At 33.9% G+C, this 19,446-nt stretch overlaps 2 protein-coding genes and 2 pseudogenes across 5 annotated transcripts; 1 reads left to right on the forward strand and 3 right to left on the reverse strand.

Annotated features, from left to right (window-relative positions):
* The first annotated feature begins 1,930 nt into the window (after positions 1 to 1,930).
* Positions 1,931 to 7,706, forward strand: LOC148602085 (PI-stichotoxin-She2a-like). The gene is made up of 4 exons (XM_088556387.1): positions 1,931 to 2,075; positions 3,617 to 3,631; positions 6,270 to 6,442; positions 7,609 to 7,706. The coding sequence occupies exons 1-4, from the start codon at positions 2,024 to 2,026 to the stop codon at positions 7,615 to 7,617; spliced, it is 249 nt and encodes an 82-aa protein (XP_088412513.1). The 5' UTR covers positions 1,931 to 2,023; the 3' UTR covers positions 7,618 to 7,706.
* Positions 7,707 to 10,467: 2,761 nt separating this feature from the next.
* On the reverse strand, positions 10,468 to 10,900 carry LOC148602086 (uncharacterized; annotated as a pseudogene).
* A 231-nt stretch (positions 10,901 to 11,131) lies between these two features.
* LOC148602087 (uncharacterized) lies at positions 11,132 to 16,085 on the reverse strand. Of its 3 annotated transcripts, none has more exons than XM_088555593.1 (2): positions 14,591 to 16,085; positions 11,132 to 13,769 (listed from the first exon to the last, which is right to left on the reverse strand). In XM_088555593.1, the coding sequence occupies exons 1-2, from the start codon at positions 16,001 to 16,003 to the stop codon at positions 13,767 to 13,769; spliced, it is 1,416 nt and encodes a 471-aa protein (XP_088411719.1). In that variant the 5' UTR covers positions 16,004 to 16,085; the 3' UTR covers positions 11,132 to 13,766. The 3 variants fall into 3 exon arrangements, with proteins under 3 accessions (XP_088411719.1, XP_088411717.1, XP_088411718.1); XM_088555591.1 differs by having other exon boundaries at positions 14,047 to 16,085; XM_088555592.1 differs by lacking the exon at positions 11,132 to 13,769 and adding an exon at positions 14,285 to 14,420.
* Positions 16,046 to 19,235, reverse strand: LOC148602088 (uncharacterized; annotated as a pseudogene). The gene is made up of 2 exons (XR_015916982.1): positions 19,012 to 19,235; positions 16,046 to 18,357 (listed from the first exon to the last, which is right to left on the reverse strand). The product of XR_015916982.1 is annotated as an uncharacterized LOC148602088 (transcript).
* Positions 19,236 to 19,446: the final 211 nt, after the last annotated feature.

Genomic DNA, 19,446 nt, shown 5'->3' on the forward strand with positions numbered 1-19,446 from the left:
TGGGAGAATTAAGTGTGTGTGTTTAATTTGTTTTTATGGTTTATTCATGGGAGAAACAGATTCTCCCTCATGTATCTCGGGGATTAAAGGATTTTCCCACTCTCGATAGCTCGATAGTTAAATTTTAGATTTTAACTATCTCGAGTGGAGAAATCCTGTATTTCCCTCGAGATTGAAGGAGAATCTATATTTTTTTTATAACAAATAGATCGAGAAAACCCATGAATAAATTTGAGTTGAATGTCGTTTTTTTATTTTTTATTTTATTTTTATAGTGTCTATTAAGGTCATTTTTACTTTAACTTTTTTAATTCTTTTAATGATGGTTAATTAAGCGTAACTAACAAACTGCCATGGAATATATTTACTTGTTGGTAATATATAGGAGGTAGACCTAGGGTAAGGGGCAAAACTCTTACAAATCACTGGAACGTTTGTATTTAGCATTTTACTTCAATCTCATGTAAGCATCAAAGTAACTTTTACTGATTTCATTCCGTTTCAAATAGAAACTTAAAAGACTTTAGTGAAACTGAATGTGATACGAACATATCACGAATTTCATGAGTGATGTCCCTTACCCTAGGTCAACCTCCTTAAATCTTTGTTCCTATTTCCTCAACATCAATATATACATCAATATGAATGCTTTGGATACTCTGAAACATTATAATTTCTTTTTCGAAATCTGGAACCCTGTTTTTTTTGTACAACATCGATTAGCTGTAACTAAGATATACATCAACGCCTTTGGGTCATAGAGAAGTAATGTCAATGATAAATGAATTAGTTACCAATCTGTTGACCGTTTTGGACTTTTGGGTAAGATTTTTCGTTCCTTCGGATAATTTCACATGACCATGAATATTTCAAGGGATTATTCCGTATTTGTTAGTTAAGTATCCCCCCTTGGTGTACCTTCAATTGTGGTCGATAGAAACTTTGAATATATATTCAAGTTTATGAATCCCACTTACAAATCATTGTTATCATTTTGTAGGATTTTTGCCCCAAATGTTCAAATAACAAATATAATATACATATATATACATTTTGTATCAACGCATAGATAATCATTATAAGATGCATTCTAGTTTATATTTAAAGCCTTTAGAATTTCAACATGAAGATAATACTACATTCATTTGTAGCGGATCACTATAAGGGGAGTATCCTCCTTTAAGGGCTTGATAAATAATGCAATGCAGAGGACGCACGTTTGATTTGAAATTTTTAACGCTGTGGTCTCTGATGTAGCATTTATTCATATACCTTTATGTCCCCTTTAACTGATTAGGGTGAAGGGCCATTCCAAATATTTCAGTGAAGTCTATATTAGATTTGTTTTTCCTAAGGTTGTATGTGTACAACCCATTTGTAAAATTAATTTCAAGAATGTACGATTAACGCTTGTGTAACCCAATTACAAATTTAACAGTTGACATATTTTTGTAATTAGTTTTATATTGAATTATAAAGGAAGTTAACACAAAACCCTCCTTGGTTTTGATGGGTCTACATGTGTTATTTTGCAATGTAAGCGTAATCGATTTTTTTTTCAAAATATTTTTATGATGCAACAGGCGTAATGAAGATTATTGGTACAAAACAACTTCCTGATTACGATATACTGGTTTTTATACAATTTTGTAAGATCTTTAAGTAGCTTCAAATATCATCAATTAATTTTTATGCCATTATACTCGAAAAATGACAATATAGCGAACGGTTAAATTACTGAAAATGCATTTTCGATTTTTCCTCATATTCGATATCTTTCTATATGTTGTAAAATTATTGGAAATATACCTACATTCATATGTGATGCTTTTTTCGTCTTCATTCGAATGCCAATTTTTGTCGAAATAACATGCAAAATCTATACATTTTAATAAACCACTTTGAATAAATGTTTTCAGACAAAATATTTTATATCCAGCGACAGGTGTTGGCATTTTGCCCTTCAACATGTACACGTATATAAAAGCAAGACGGCTACAAGTCATTTATACGATTAAGCAAGATGGACATACGGTTTGCTTTTCTATTTTGTGTCTTATTCATAGTTGAAACAGGTAAGATGATATAACATTATTTTTTGTATTATTTAACGGCGCTTTAATCTAGGCATAGATGTCGTTTGTTGAATACGAACTGATATTATGAAGCTGTCGATTTTTTTCCACTTAATGAAAAGATGAATGGTCCAATATTCATATCTTTGCAGGAAATTAACACACACACACACACACACACACACACACACACACACACACACACACACACACACACACACACACACACACACACACACACACAATGCTGGTTAAAATAATGACTATATTGACCATACACAGTCAAAATATAACTGATGAAAGGCTCATTTTGTTTTATTAAGTCATAGTTTGTCCATCAAAACACAATTTCTCTAACTGAATACAAAACAGTACGTTGTCTTAAAACATCAAAAGAAATCTAGTGTTGAGTAGGACAAAATATGTGTACTACAAAGTTTTTTTTGCGTTGAAGTGGACACATTTTTTCCATCTCAACACGAAAGGTGTTGACGTATACATTTTTGACAAACTCAAATGTTGGCATGGCCAAATGTCTATATTTCACTTTGTACCGTTGTGGTAGACAAAATACATTTCTCAAAGACAGATAATGAGTTGATTGTCACATTTTGTGATTTTAATAGTAAAAATACGACTGTCGATGGTTATGTCAGTAATTATTTTGTCTAGTAGTGTAAGGGTCTGAAAACTTACGAACTATCAAACCTTTGGTCGATTTTTTCTATTGCCCCTGTGAGATTTACGGACATGCCTCCTTCACAAATGCCACTAGACCACGTGACAGCTAGACTATACAAAATACAGCTTGCACTGGTTGGATGATACCTCCAACACTTTTAATCTATGGTTGTAACTTAGCCCACAATGTATGGTAGTGAATGCATGACAGTTTATCTAGGTGATGTTGTTATTGAATTAATGATGATTGTCACATAAAATGAATATCAAATATAAATATATCTCGGATCGTGAACCACTCTTTCCACCAGAATACCCCACCAGCTCATGTTTTTTCTATCATTAACACATTTGGGTATGAAAACTTCCCAACGATGTTAGAACTTGCTAATTCGAATCAAGACGGAAGTACAACCAAAATGGCTTTCAAATTTCCCAGTTCTGATATTTTTAGGACGTTTTCAAACCTTTTAAATAATGTGGTATTGATTTATTCATTATTTTAAGATATAATAACGAGAAGATTGAGGGAGGCTTAAAAAGATTTTAAAAATAATGTAAAAGGAATTTGGCGATGTTATAATTATTAATTGGGAAGATTACAACTGTCAAACAGTAGATATGTTCAGGGTTTTTGGGTTCATGCTTCGTTTGTTGAAAATGTTACACATATATTACATTTGCATCATAGTAATTAGTTATATGATGTTTTATATGTTGAAGCAACTATCGAATAAAACAAATGACCTTATGACTCACTTTAAAGGGATGTCTGACATAGAATGTTTCACCTTTTAGTGTCTGTAAAATTGATGATCAATTCTTATTTGAATGTTTTTGACACTTTTTTATACTTTCAGCTGCATATAACTATGGTGAGTGACGTTTGTGTAAAGTTGTGCCGACACTATGCACTGGGTGATACGTAATGTTCATATTTACTTTAAAGTTATATAGTTATAGCCTTTATAGATAGATACTGTTTAATGTAACGATTGACAGTATTATTATTATATTATTATAAAAAATTATTATTATACTATAAAAGTTCCAATAAGAAGATTTCTGTGGGTAAAAGCCTTCCTGTTGGAGTCGGTGTCTATTTCAAAAAAAGTAATTATACATTTACCTAAGTGTAAATGTTTGTAAAAACCAGGCAAAATGGGAAAAATCAGAAACATGCATGTCAAAAACCTAACGATCTGACAATAAGGATTCTTTTTATAGTTTACTAGATTATTTTTGTTTCTTCACCACTTGCTCAAGTTGTCAATAGAATATAAAAGAAAACCAAAACAAAAAAAAAAAACAAAAAAAAAAAAAACAAAAAAAAACCAAAGATTTTCACAGAGTTATCTGCTCTTGAAATGTTCATTTCAAGTGGATTTCAATACTATAAGGATATGGAAAATCTCGTCATTTTCCTTGATTCTATAAGCGCAAATAGTCAAATTAAACTTTCAAAATGATAGGATTTTTCATACCATCTTTCGCCCACTTCCTGATTCTTACAGAGACTGACACTTAAGGTAAAAGGTGTTAACAAGCTTATTAATAAACATGATGTTGTGTCATGTTATTGTGTACGATGCACTTACACTTTAGTTATATAATTTGTAAATGGCCACGTTATAATTTTAAAGACTCCCAGATTGGCAAAGCCTTAAGACATCTTTATGTCTTTGTTTGAAATATGATGATTCATATTAAACATGTTTGGGCATGTCTGAATCAAATCGTCGATATTTCAGAACCATTCTGTGTAAAGATCAGGCAATGAGTGACACATCGTGTTTCTTAATTCAGTCTTTTGCCTCATATGTCCAGTTTGTAACAGTACTCGTCCTTGTGACGAGCGACATAATCTATACACTTATCCTTATATAATGTACATGTGTCAAATATATGATTTATTTTATCAAATAATTAAAGAATAATCGAGGGAACCAAGTGCAAACCAGGGACAAAGACCCCACATGGAAAACATACATACACAACAAAGAACATAAAGTAACTAAAATCATACATACAAAGTAACGAAAGCAAATGAGCAACTCGGACTCCACTAAAAACTGGGAGCATGGACCAGGTGCACTGCTTTTCTAGAAACACCAACCGAGTTGCTCATAAAAAGCCAAGTCCGGGATAGACAAACTAAATAAAATAGACAAAATAGAAATTGAAATCGGACTGACTAATATCTAGATCTATATTTAACAGTATGTATATACAACAAGTAATATAGCGTCAACATACTTAAAAATGGAAACAAAGTTTCAGGTATGTTGGATATCGTTTCAATAACCATTGAAAAAAGAATTTTACACCATATGAAATATGTATATAATTATATATACATACATCGGATCAAATTGATACAGGTAACGTAACGTAAGCTTAGAACAGCCTGAACAATTCCTAATTATGTTAGAACTGTCAAACTTAAGAACAATTTTTTGTCGTTCCCTCCGCCGTACTCGAACCGCTGTTACAGCTATTGCAACACCGCCTGCACAAAGTTAAGCGCACTAGACCACTCGGCCAGCTAGGCTATATATAAATATAGTTTCGCTGGCCGGGTTATACCTTCTCGTAGGATAAATCTAGATTTGTAACTTAGTACATGAGGTATGGTAGTACGGGACAGGTCATCTAGGTGTTGTTATGTATGATAGAGGATCAAATTGATGCAGGGAAGATAACGTAAGCATAAAAGGGTATGAAAAATTCCCAACGATGTTAGAACTGTCAAATTTGAGAAGCAAATTCTTGTCGTTCCCTCCGCCGAAATCAAACTCGTGCCGCTGTGATATCTATAGCAACACTGCCATATATTTATAATTATGGAGGACCTGGTCAGGGGCAGTTTCAAATCTCAATAATACACAACGATGAAAGTATCCCCCAACTGAATCTTAAGAAAGTAGAAAGTTACAGATCCAATCTTCAGCGAATGGAAGATACTTATAATCTCGATATATTTCTTTTGAAATTAAAATTTTTGGATTGTGGTTATAGTTCATATTTATAATTACTGATAAATAATATCCATTTAAGCAATTCAATTTATTGTTGTAATGATATACATATAACAGCTGTGCAATATTTGTGTTTATGTACCTTTTGCCAATTTCCTCCGCAAACTTATAACCGCTTCCTGATTCATGTATCACTCCGCCAGTATATTACCCTTAGCGCAAGAGATAGTATTTTTGATTGTACGTTAAAAGCAACACCTTAAATTAATAAATTAACTTATATTGTATATAATGCCAGGGTTTTCCTCTGCTATCGGGGGAAAACAATTCAAAATCGATTGATGGGACACTACAGGGATTATAATTAAACCAAAAATTCTAGCCATTTATCTAAGAAAAAATGTATCGCTTTTTCATGGCAGGATAAAACAATAAAAGGGTATTGTATATGTATCTGAAATTTTGGAACAAAACAATGTACAAAAAGTATTTATCAATTGTATATAAAGCTACTTGTCAATCAATTCTTCTTTAGAGGTGTGCAACCTCCCAATGAAGGTCGGGCCTTGCCGAGGAAATCTTCCCCGGTTTTACTTCGACCCTAATATCGGACGATGTAAACTGTTTTATTACGGGGGCTGTGATGGAAACGCCAATAATTTTAAGACAATAACTCAGTGTAGAGTAACGTGTGAAAGAGGAACCAAGGTAGGTTTTAGATACATTTTGTACATGAATAAGTTATTAAAGAATGATAATCAATTTTGATTTTCGTATTTTAAAAGTGAAAAGTAGCATAACTGAAAGGTTACCATTTTTGGTCTTCAGAACTTGGTTTAGACAAATATAATGCTAGAATTATCCAACTGAAGGATCAAAACCGATATAAAGGGAACTTAAGAAAATGTCTGATTTATTCAGGTTTTCAGAAATTTGAGGACCTGTTTAGTCATGTTTCATTGTAGTGCTTGATAATTTCTTGTATATTCATGAATACTAAAATTTATAGGAAGATACCTAATAACCACCCCCTAAACAAATAAAAATTACAAATATATATAATTGTCGACCGAAGACAAAATCAAACAAGTTTCACGTTTCCTGACTTTGACACTCTTATTCATTATACAGATTAAGGAGTAACCGTTTGATTTTGAGAGGGGGGTCAGATATGCTATCCTGCTTTTTAATTTCGGGCAAATAAAGGTCCTGTCTTTTTAACTCATGGACTGTCGATTTTGCTTTTTTTAATTCTTGAAAATTTCAGTCCGATGTTTTTAAATCAAATTTGATCCTAGCCCACTCCCCCTCTCCAATAAAAATCAAATGGTAGTTCCTTTCAACAAACAAGAAACTACGATTGCATAAAAAACATGGTGAAAGGAGTATTCAACCATAACATTCTATGTAGGTAAATTTTGTTGTACAGATAAATCGTATTTCATGTCTACACATATTTACGCTACTTAATATGGAGTAGGCATTGCCTAAATCAACGAGCACATAGAGCTTTACCACACGTGTACTGTCTGTGCGAGATTCGTTAAAATAATAACATCCACGTGTTTCCCGAAGTTTTTTTTACAATATCAGATTCACTTCTTTAAATAAGTAAAAAAATGTTAAAGACCTCAAAACTATCAGAAATGATTAATTTATTTTTACTGAAACGTAACCTATATTTTTTATATTTATTTGATTGAAGGAAATAATGAATTTTCTCTGTAAGGACAGTCACTTTTTTGTTACTTCCGGGACATGGCTTTTTTTCGTTTGTATATTGGGGAACCTTACGGGAAATTTAGAAAATACACGTAATAACCGTAGATCTCACTCCGCTTCGCGGTGCTTGCTAATATCTCTTATTTTTTCAGAGAAAATGACGTGATGACTTGTTAATATGGTAAAAATCCAATGGAGGTTGACCATGTGTTCCACGTTCAGATTATTAATAAATAGAATATTTAACTAACAGTCGTTTCTTTTGACGGAAAAAATAGAGTTATTTCTCTTATAGAGTATATCAACATTATATACTAAGCTTACAACACGCCCCATTTCCCCTTCTTAATACCAAGTTAAAACAGTCCTTTGGAGGTTCCTCAAATATATCTTCACTATTTGGTGGATATTCTCTTAAACTGTATATTTTATTCGTGTTTTGCAAGTGCACTTATCTCATCGACTTTTGTTCCGAATTATTGTGGTGTTTTCGTTGGCTTATACAGAGATGTACAGTACCATTGACCCAGTGTAAGTATGAAGTAAATTCGTCTACAACAAGTACACTGTACACTAAAAAAAAGGCGATCAAGATGTTTGGACTGAAAATAGCTTGTTTACGTTTTATAAACTCTTTTGTGATAACTGTGGAATAGTCGTTTAGCATATGTGGAGCATGCTAAGAGCCGACAATGTAAGTTGTTTTATTTTTGGTGGCTGTGGTTCTATCCTGCCTATTTATTTCGGGGAAATAAAGATCCTGTATTCTTACCTCTTGGACTGTTGACATTGCTTTTTTTTTGATTCATAAAAATTTCAAATCCGACCTTTTTATTTCAAAGTTGATCTTTGCCCCCCCTTTCTTCCCCAATAGAAACCAAATGGTAATTCCCTTAAATTATCTCTTAAAAAAAAGACATGCTGAAAGGAGTTTAAAACAATAATAATCTATGTGGGTAAATTTTGATGTTCAAATAAGTCTTATCTCTTGTCTGCATATGTAGACGTAGGAAATAATAGCAGTAATAAGACCTATACTGCTACCACACTCATCAAAGAAGAAATAGTAGAAAACTATGAATCAGTGCTAACCGCTGTTGGTCTCTCTTCCAACAACAACAAAAAAAAAAAAAAAAAAAAAAAAAAAAAAATAACGATGACTGTAATCTACCGTCCATGTAGATGTCAAAGAGGGCCTCAAGTCCTATCTCAAGAGTTCTTTCTCCCGTAGTGATATTAATTCGAATGTGGATTCTGAAAAAATCGAAATATCTTCTGAAAACCCTTAATTCAAGATTATTATCAGAATACAATAGCATTAAAATCGATGATTTTTCAATTCTTTATACTTCTTCTATTTCCCATAATCACTTAAAATCCCGACTCAATAATATTATACACCGTTGTTACTACAGAAACGTCGGTACAACTAGATACATGGTAGAAATTCCTCATAAATTGTGAACAAAAATATCCTCCAAAGTTTTCCAGAAAGTTTTCAAAATGCTAGAACTTTTTATTCCAGTGTGGTGGTCGCGTTTTACAACAAACGGTTTGTCATTTCAATGGGAACAAATTGTGCTCCTCTACTTGCTGACCTATTCCTTCATTCTTATGAGGCTGACTTCCTAGCTGACCTGATCCAAAAGAAGGACAATCGTTTTGCTAGATCCTTTAATCTCAATTTCTGCTATATAAATAATGTATTATCGTTAAACAATCCTAGTTTCGATGATTTTATACATCGCATCTACCCTAAAGAATTTGAGATAAAGGATACTACAAACATTATATAGTTGACATATCTTGACAAACACTAAGAGATCAATACTAAAGGAAAACAAATAACCAAACTATACGACAAACGCGATGACATTTCTTTCCGTATTGTCAATTTTCCTTTCATCTGTGGCAACATCCCTTCAGCACCTGCGTATGTAGTCTTCATATTACAACTCATACGTTATACCAGAGCCTGCCATATCTACGCAGACGTTTTGTATATCGCGCTAGACTTCTTACAATTAGGTTTCTGGAACGGGTTATGTTGCTACAAGATTGAAGTCTTATAGTTTTATGGTCGTCATCATGAACCATGAAAACTGATGTGTTCAACATATCACATTGTAATTACCAAGTTTCCTCTCACTTGAAATGTATTTACAAATCTATAGTTCGACTGATATGGTGTCTATAAGACTATTTCGTGTTAACTGTGGATATTTGTACACTGAGCATGCTAAATGACCATTGCACAGAAAAATAAGAAATTGGCTATTGATTTAATTATTTCAATTGATAAATATGTAAAGTATTAGCATCGTTAGTTATATTTCTTTTGATAATTAAGAGTAATCAAGAGGACACAATTCTAGGGGAAATCAAAAGAATGTAATCCAGGGACAAAGACCAGACATGGAGAACTAAGTACATAAAGTAACTTTAGTAAGTAAAATAATACATATACAAAGTAACAAAAGTAAATGGGCAACTCGGCAAGCTCTGGCATAACGTATGAGTTGTGATATAAAAATCTATACGCAGGTGCTAAAGGGATGTTGCCACATCACAGATGAAAGGAAAGTTGAAAATTCTAAATGAAAAGTCATCACGTTTGTCGTAAAGTGGTCAATAGTTTTCCTGTATATTTGGAAGATGATTTACAAATTATGAGGAATTTCTACCAAGAACTATATATTTGTTTCTAGGTGTACAACCTTTTTGAGAAACAACGATGTTTAACGTTTTTGTAATAAGATATTATTATATCATGTTGTATTTAAACAAATAGCAGCCATGAATGAAATAAGATTTAGTATATACGATTAGACCAACCAAAAATGAATATATATAACTGTAAAGATGGATTAAAACCATATCTTCCTTCTGTAGCTGACCATAGATAATCACTGAAGTCATCTTCTGTTTAATGTTAATTATCAATACACCCAAGTGTAAGGACGAAGGATAGTCGAACAGCAAACTCCTTTAAAGACTCTCCTGGCAACTTGTCATATCTTGTCATACCGTTTACTATCCTCCTCACTTAACCTAGAATATGCCTCAAGAGCTTTACCATACAAAAGAGGAACGAGTCTAAGTGGCCATTCACTTTGAGGAATTTTATGCAATGTAACAAGTTTTTCAAATGATCTCAAAATACACCCGGATCTTGACCTTCTTGAAGTTTTGGCAATTTAGATTTGATGTTTCCTGATTTTGTATCCTACTACTGATACCTCCCTGTGCTAACTCTTTTTCTCTAACTTCTAATTCTCCAAGTCTTACACTTTTTTCCATCTCTACTTTCCTCATTTCTCTCTCAGCTGCTCTCTCTGCCCTTTCTGCATTCTGCATTTCCCTATACATCTCTAAACAAGTAGATACAGACTCACCCTTCTCAATCAAATCAGTAACCCACTTCGGTAAATTTTCTGACGTCATTTTGCTAACAAATCCTACAAAAACTCAATAATATTTCGCACAGTTTGATTGGCAAACAAAAAACAAAACACTTCTAAACAAAATATCAATAAACCCTATAATTGTTGGACCTGTGACGATCCCACCGCTGCCACCATTGTAAAGATCGTAGGATAGTCGGATTGTCAGTTGGCCAGCATTCATAGAGACAAAAGCAAAAAATAATATTTTACTAAAACTAAATCAACTGAACAAATCAAACAAAACTAAACATATATATATAACATGCAAATGAACATAAGTAAATGGGCATGCAAATGAAAGTATGTAAGCAAACAAAAGTCACAGTTCACACACAGTAAACAAACTAAAAATTGGTGTAGTAAAATCTAATAGATTATTCAATCATCATCTATCACCATAGCTTCTACGGTACACCATAATCGATGGTCAAGATCTAGGACGCAACGATTTCTGTAGACTTTCAATATAAATTCAAACTAAATTCCACCATTTCAATATATATTCATTTCTGATTCTCATGGCACACTATAATTTTCATTTCTCATATAAATCAACCCAATTTATCATTCAAATTGACCAATACATACTTTTCGGCTACTATAAATTTCAGAAATAATTAACACAATTCTTGTGCTGAACGTCCACACAATATTTCAACATTTCACCATATACACCGACGGAAAACTAATTTCAGCAAATTTCACTGTGTAACAAATGGAACTGTGGAATATATTAATGCAACATCCCAACTAAATTAACACCAACTATCGCTGACTATAAATATTACACCATCCGCTAAATTACGGAAATATAGGTCGTTGTTCACCGTACAAAACTGATATTAACATACGGTATTTAGGTAGATCTGTGTCAAAAACTAGGACGATAGCATTTGACAATATTTACGTTGTTTCCTTCAAAACGGAGCTGAAAACTGGAAAGGAAAAACACCTGAAACAAATAAATTAACCCAAAATAATTAAATGTTCACTCAAAAATGGAATTTAAACGATGAACTGACCCGCCACGTGAGAATTTAAACTAAAGGCCTGTCCGACACGCCGAACAACGACAGAAATATCTACACGGTCACAAACAGAAATAAAACGCTTACCTGAGCAGATTCAACATATTTTCCTGTGAAATTCCATGTCCTGAACTGACAATTCTGAGACCTCACCAAATATGTGAATTGCAAACTTGGACACAACACGTCCAGTCACTTCAAAATCTAAATGTGCTCTGCCTAAACGCTTTACCTGTATAAATCACCCGTGCTTATACGCACCTGTTTGGCGGGAAAATCATTGAGCGGTTATTACTTACCTTAAAAAAATGTCAAGATGTGGGTAAAATAATAAATAAGTAAATGCAAAAAATGAAAATAATATAATGAAGTTCGTTACATATGTCCCCCTTCAGAAGACTAAACAAGGTTTTAGTCCAGCCAACACCAACGAACTTCATTAAATATAGAAAGCACTGTCACAAAATGAACATATATATATAAAATATACAACAGATGCTTAAATAACTGCTCTGAGGGTATAGATCATTACACCTATAAAGCGCATCTGCAGCAAGATTCTGTTTTCCTGAAACATGACAAATAGTAAATCTATATTCCTGTAAAAATAAACTCCATCGAAGTAAACGCTGGTTGCTGGATTTCATCCTGTCAAGCCACTGTAAAGGAGCATGATCACTGAAAATAGTAAATTCTCTACCTTCTAAATATACCTTCAAAGTTTTTACCGCCCACACAATTGCATAGCACTCTTTTTCGATGACAGCATAATTACACTCTGCACCACTGAGTTTTTTGCTGATAAACATCACCGGACGTCTCCCATCCTCAAATTCCTGCTCTAAAACAGCGCCCAGACCATACTGTGAAACGTCTGTCTGCAAAATAAATTTCCTATTGAAATCAGGACTTCTCAAAACAGAATTAGTACAAATTTCCTTTTTCAATGCATCAAAAGCCTTCTGATGTATGTCTGACCATTTGACCTTGTTAGGTACATTTTTCTTTGTCAAATCTGATAATGGCAAAGATATTTCAGCACATCTAGAAATGAATTTCCTATAAAATCCTATCAAACCTAAGAAGGATCTTACGTCTTTCTTTGCCTTTGGGACAGGAAAATTCATGATAGCCGAAACCTTGTCTTGAACAGGTTTGATAGTACCATTTCCTGCTATATGACCTAGAAATTCGAGTTCTGAAAACCCAAACGAACATTTGCTAGGTCTACCCGCCAACTTTGCCTTTCTAAGTAGCTAAAACACAGTTTTTAAATGTTCAAGGTGGAATGACCAGCTATCACTGAAAATACCTACATCGTCAATAAATGAATCTGCATAGTCCTCATGATCATTCAGGACCTTGTTCATCAGACGAACGAAAGTGGCCCCTGCGTTGACCATTCCAAATGGCATGACGGTGAACTGGTACTGACCAAACGGCGTGACAAAAGCACTCTTTTCCTCGGCGTCACGGTCAAGAGGTACCTGCCAATAGCCTTTTGTTAAATCGATCTTACTTACGTATCGAGCTGTACTCACCTTGTTCACGATTTCATCCATACGAGGCATCGGTCTAGGATCGAAAATAGTCACCTAATTTAAAGAACGATAATCGACGCAAAATTGAATTGTAGAGTCTTTTTTCTTGACTAGAACAACTGGAGCTGCATAGGGACTACTAGACGGTTCTATAATACCAGCTTTCAACATTTTGTCAATCTCTTCTTTGACTTTGTCACGTAGCGCATACGGTAACGAATAAGGCTTCTTGTAAATAGGTTCATCTGTCTTGGTCTTTACAGTATGCTGAATTACATCAGTTACTTTCGGCACATCACTGAAAATATCAGAATATTCATTTAATAATTGATTAAGTTGCTGTTTTTGTTCAACAGACAATTCATCAGAAATTGTGACGTCATTTACATTTTCTTTTGTTTCAACAACAGGTTATACTTTGACGTTAAAGTCAACATCTATATAATCATCAGTACTACTCAAACCTGAAATAATGTCTAAACAAGATATTACTTCATTCTTGTTACTTTCAAGACTATCTGGTCTATCATACCAAAGTTTCAACATGTTAATGTGAAAAATCTTTTCTGTAGTACCTTTCAATCTTATCTTGTAGTCTACAGGATTGATTTTCTCTGTTAAAACATATGGACCTTTCCAACTGGCAAGCAACTTAGATGTTTGAGTTGGAAGTAAGATCAAAACTTTTTGTCCTACTTCTAAATTCCTTGTTCTCGCTCTTTTATCATAATATCTTTTCTGTTTTTGCTTTGCATCTTTCTCGTTTCGTCTAGCCAACTCTGTCATCTGACGAAGGTTTTCTTGTGTTTCTAGCAAATAACTAAGTACAGAGTTATCACTTCCTGATTGTTCTTCCCACTCTTCTTTCAATATAACAAGAGGTCCTCGAACATGCCGACCGTATAACCATTCAAACGGTGAAAAACCTGTAGTTTCATTTGGAACTTCTCTGTAAGCGAACAGAAGATAAGGAATAAATTTATCCCATGTTTTAGGATATTTCCGAGCATAACTTTTGAGCATCTTTTTCAGTGTTCCATTGAAATTTTCTACAAGCCCGTTTGCTACAGGATGATAAAGTGTTGTACACATGTTATGAACTGACAATAATTTACATACCTGTACCATCAGATCAGACATAAAATTGGAGCCTTGGTCTGTTAGTAATTCTTTTGTCACACCTACTCTTGAAAACAATTGTATCAAGGCATCTGCAACGGTTTCAGCCTCCTGATTAGCTAAAGGGAATGCTTCCGAGTATCTGGTTGCATAATCCATACAAACTAAAACATATATATTTTTAGAATCAGATGAAGAAAGGGGGCCAACAAAATCAATAGCTATACGCTGAAAAGGTTCGTCCATAGGGGGAATACTGATAAGTGGAGCTTTTGCTACTCTGCCTTTCTGAATACCTCTCTGGCACTCTGGACAAGACCTGCAAAATTGAGCAATGTCATTAAATATTCCAGGCCAATAGAAATGTTGCAGGATCCTTTTCCTGGTTTTGGTAATCCCCAAATGACCCGCTAAAGGAATATCATGACCCAAAGTTGATAAAGTCTTTCTAAACTCCCTTGGTACTACTATCTGACTTAATGTCTCTCCAGACTGTGTCCTGAATATCCTGTAAAGTATATCGGATCTTACTGTAAAATAAGATTGCTCATCAGATTGATTTGTAATATAAGATCTAATATTATCTAAAGAAGAGTCAGACTTCTGTGCTTCAATCAACTCCTGCCTAGTACAAATCTGAAAATCAGCATCAGTAATAGTGACATGAATAGGTTTTACCAAAGGTAAATCATCACCGTACTTCTTTGCGTTCTCATCGTGTCTCTCATCGTCCTCTGTCTGTTTAACCTTCTGTGACCTTGTCTGTACTGCATAACACGGGTCATATAATGGCTCTGATACTGAACTATCTGCAAAATCATCATTAGTACTGTCTGTAATGAGACTGCTAAAACTAGTAGGAATAGAAGTATTAACATAGTTACCAATAATGAGATCTGCAAAAGGAGTATTCAAAACTAAAGCTAAAACAGTACCTGAAACAAAAGGTGTATTAATATCAATCCAAATTTCCTTACATTCACGTGTGGAACCATCTGCTAGGCAAATATCTTTACACTTACCTGTAAATTTGTCTTGTTCAACAAAGTTCTGGTTTACAAATACGGTTGTACATCCTGTATCCCTTAACACTGAAACAGATTTTCCATTTACTTTACCTCGGACGATGTCCAGACCTGGTATTTTGTTCTCTATGACATCATCACAGGCTATCCCTGGTAATCGTACTGTCATGCCACTTGCATATTCGTCAACTGTGTTGCAAGTTTCTGATCGATTCTGTCTGTCTAAACACAGTCCGAACTTGCCAGGCTTATGCTCACCGACTTTAAACTGCTGTTTGTTCTTCACTGGACAATCTGGTGCGATGTGTCCCTTACGGTTGTATACAAAACAAGTTCTGGTCTCACGCTTAAACTGACCTTGACCTTGACTTTTTCCATTTTGTCTCATCTGTGGCTTCCTCTGATCATTAAACTGACTTTTAAACGTACCTTTGACTGCTAAATCTTTGTGTGCTGTCTGATAAGCTTCAACTAACTCTATTAAAGACTTGACATCAGGAATTTTATGTTCTTGAATCCATAGCCTGAGATCCTTATCGCTACTTACCGTTAACTGATTCTTAATCATCATATCGTACAACTTGTCATAACTACTACCAATACTTTCCCTGTCACACCAATGCCTTAAGAAACCTTCTAACCGAACCACAAACTCCTTGACAGACTCTCCCGGCAACTGAACAGAATTCCTGAACTTCCCTCGATAAGCCTCAGAGGTTAACTCATACCTGACTAAAATAGCAGTTTTCATCTTGTCATACCGTTTACTATCCTCCTCACTTAACCTAGAATATGCCTCAAGAGCTTTACCATACAAAAGAGGAACGAGTCTAAGTGGCCATTCACTTTGAGGAATTTTATGCAATGTAACAAGTTTTTCCAATGATCTCAAAATACACCCGGATTTTGACCTTCTTGAAGTTTTGGCAATTTAGATTTGATGTTTCCTGAATTTTGTATCCTACTACTGACACCTCCCTGTGCTAACTCTTTTTCTCTAACTTCTAATTCTCTAAGTCTTACACTTTTTTCAATCTCTACTTTCCTCATTTCTCTCTCAGCTGCTCTCTCTGCCCTTTCTGCATTCTGCATTTCCCTATACATCTCTAAACAAGTAGATACAGACGAACCCTACTCAATCAAATCAGTAACCCACTTCGGTAAATTTTTTGACGTCATTTTGCCAACAAATCCTACAAAAACTCAATAATATTTCGCACAGTTTGATTGGCAAACAAAAAACAAAACACTTCTGATCAAATTATCAATAAACCCTATAATTGTTGGACCTGTGACGATCCCACCGCTGCCACCATTGTAAAGACGTAGGATAGTCGGATTGTCAGTTGGCCAGCATTCATAGAGACAAAAGCAAAAAATAATATTTTACTAAAACTAAATAAACTGAACAAAGCAAACAAAACACTATAATTTTCATTTCTCATATAAATCAACCCAATTTATCATTCAAATTGACCAATACATACTTTTCGGCTACTATAAATTTCAGAAATAATTAACACAATTCTTGTGCTGAACGTCCACACAATATTTCAACATTTCACCATATACACCGACGGAAAACTAATTTCAGCAAATTTCACTGTGTAACAAATGGAACTGTAGAATATATTAATGCAACATCCCAACTAAATTAACACCAACTATCGCTGACTATAAATATTACACCATCCGCTAAATTACGGAAATATGGGTCGTTGTTCACCGTACAAAACTGACATTAACATACGGTATTTAGGTAGATCTGTGTCAAAAACTAGGACGATAGCATTTGACAATATTTACGTTGTTTCCTTCAAAACGGAGCAGAAAACTGGAAAGGAGAAACACCTGAAACAAATAAATTAACCCAAAATAATTAAATGTTCACTCAAAAATGGAATTTAAACGATAAACTGACCCGCCACGTGAGAATTTAAACTAAAGGCCTGTCCGGTCACAAACAGAAATAAAACGCTTACCTGAGCAGATTCAACATATTTTCCTGTGAAAATCCATGTCCTGAACTGACAATTCTGATACCTCACCAAATATGTGAATTGCAAACTTGGACACAACACGTCCAGTCACTTCAAAATCTAAATGTGCTCTGCCTAACCGCTTTACCTGTATAAATCACCCGTGCTTATACGCACCTGTTGGCGGGAAAATCATTGAGCGGGTACTACTTACCTTAAAAAAAAATGCCAAGATATTTGTGAACTACATCATCTATTTCAAACTATGGGCAGAATAATAAATTAGTAAATGCAAAAAATGAAAATAATATAATGAAGTTCGTTACACCAAGTTTGGTTTTATGTTAAAATTTTGGTAGTTCCCACTTTCTGCTTAAATGCTTGATAGCAACATAACTGAGTTAGGGTTTTATTACTACTGGTAGTTCTCATATTTTCTGTTAAATATCATGACCCTTGAGTCATGGTTTTTGTCAATATCATCACACTTAAGTCATGGTTTGTATAAATATCATCACACTTGAGTCATGGTTTTTGTCAATATCATCACACTTAAGTCATGGTTTGTATAAATATCATCACACTTGAGTCATGGTTTTTTATAAATATCATCACACTTGAGTCATGGTTTTTGTCAATATCATCACACTTGAGTCATGGTTTTTGTCAATATCATCACACTTGAGTCATGGTTTTTGTCTTCACTGGTGGTTATTATTGTTGTGGTTTTAAGCAAGGTATCATCATTGGTGGTTCTCATTTTCTGGTTTGAAATAAAATATTACAGATAGTGATTCCACATTTTCTAGTTGAAGCTAAATAACAATACTAATTAACCTGTGGTTCTGATTTCTGGGTTTTAATTTAAACTACATATAAACACCAATGATTCTCATTTCCTTGTTCAGCTTAGCTAATATAATATATCACGCTAGCGGTTGACGTTACAATAACGAAATTAATATGAGAGTTGTCGTTCTTAGCGTTATCATGGAACAGCTAAGAAAAATGCAAAATGTGATTTATACCGGTGCACCTGGTCCATGCTCTCAGTTTTTAATGGAGTCCGAGTTGCTCATTTGCTTTTGTTACTTTGTATGTATGATTTTAGTTACTGTAAAAGTTTAACTTATAAACCATTTGTTGAAGATGTTTTGGAGTATTTCGAGACAAATAGAATATTTGTAACTGGACATAATAGACAAGATTTATAAGGGAACTGTTTTAGCAGTGAGATTGAATGCTTCAAATATGTAACATAACATTTATTTTACAGGTTAGGGGGATAATCACTGGACAGTTGTTTTTTTTACTTAGCTGTTGTAATGGTCACTGGACTGTTGGTATTTTGGCCTATGATTGTCACTGGACCGATGTTACTGGTATTACATGCTTTCATTGGACGTGTGGTAGTTACTTGTATTATGATGGTCACTGGAAATAAGATTTATTATGTTCACTGGACTTGGAGTACTTTTAGTCATTGGACTGCGTCGTAAAGGTCACTGGATCATCTGAAGTCATTAGAAATTTACAAAGTAAATTTAAAATAGATTACACATATAAATAAATAAAAAACAACACAAAAAAAAGAAAAACAAAAACAAACAAACAAACAAACAAACAAAAACAAAAAAAAACCCAAAAAACAAAAAAAAACAAAAAAAAAACAAACAAAAACCGATTTTTTCTTAAATTATCTGTGCTACAGAAATTTGTCACAGCCGTTTTCTGGAAGCAGAGTCATATTATTTCTCATACACACTTGAAAATACTCTTTCGAAAACTTTCATCTACAGTATTAGATTCGAGAACTAAAACTACAGTGTCAAATTACATCGAGTATTTTAAA

This window comes from Perna viridis, chromosome 12 (assembly GCF_037379345.1).
Source record: "Perna viridis isolate PV_CMFRI_1.1 ecotype Kerala chromosome 12, ASM3737934v1, whole genome shotgun sequence".
NCBI lineage: Eukaryota > Metazoa > Mollusca > Bivalvia > Mytilida > Mytilidae > Perna > Perna viridis.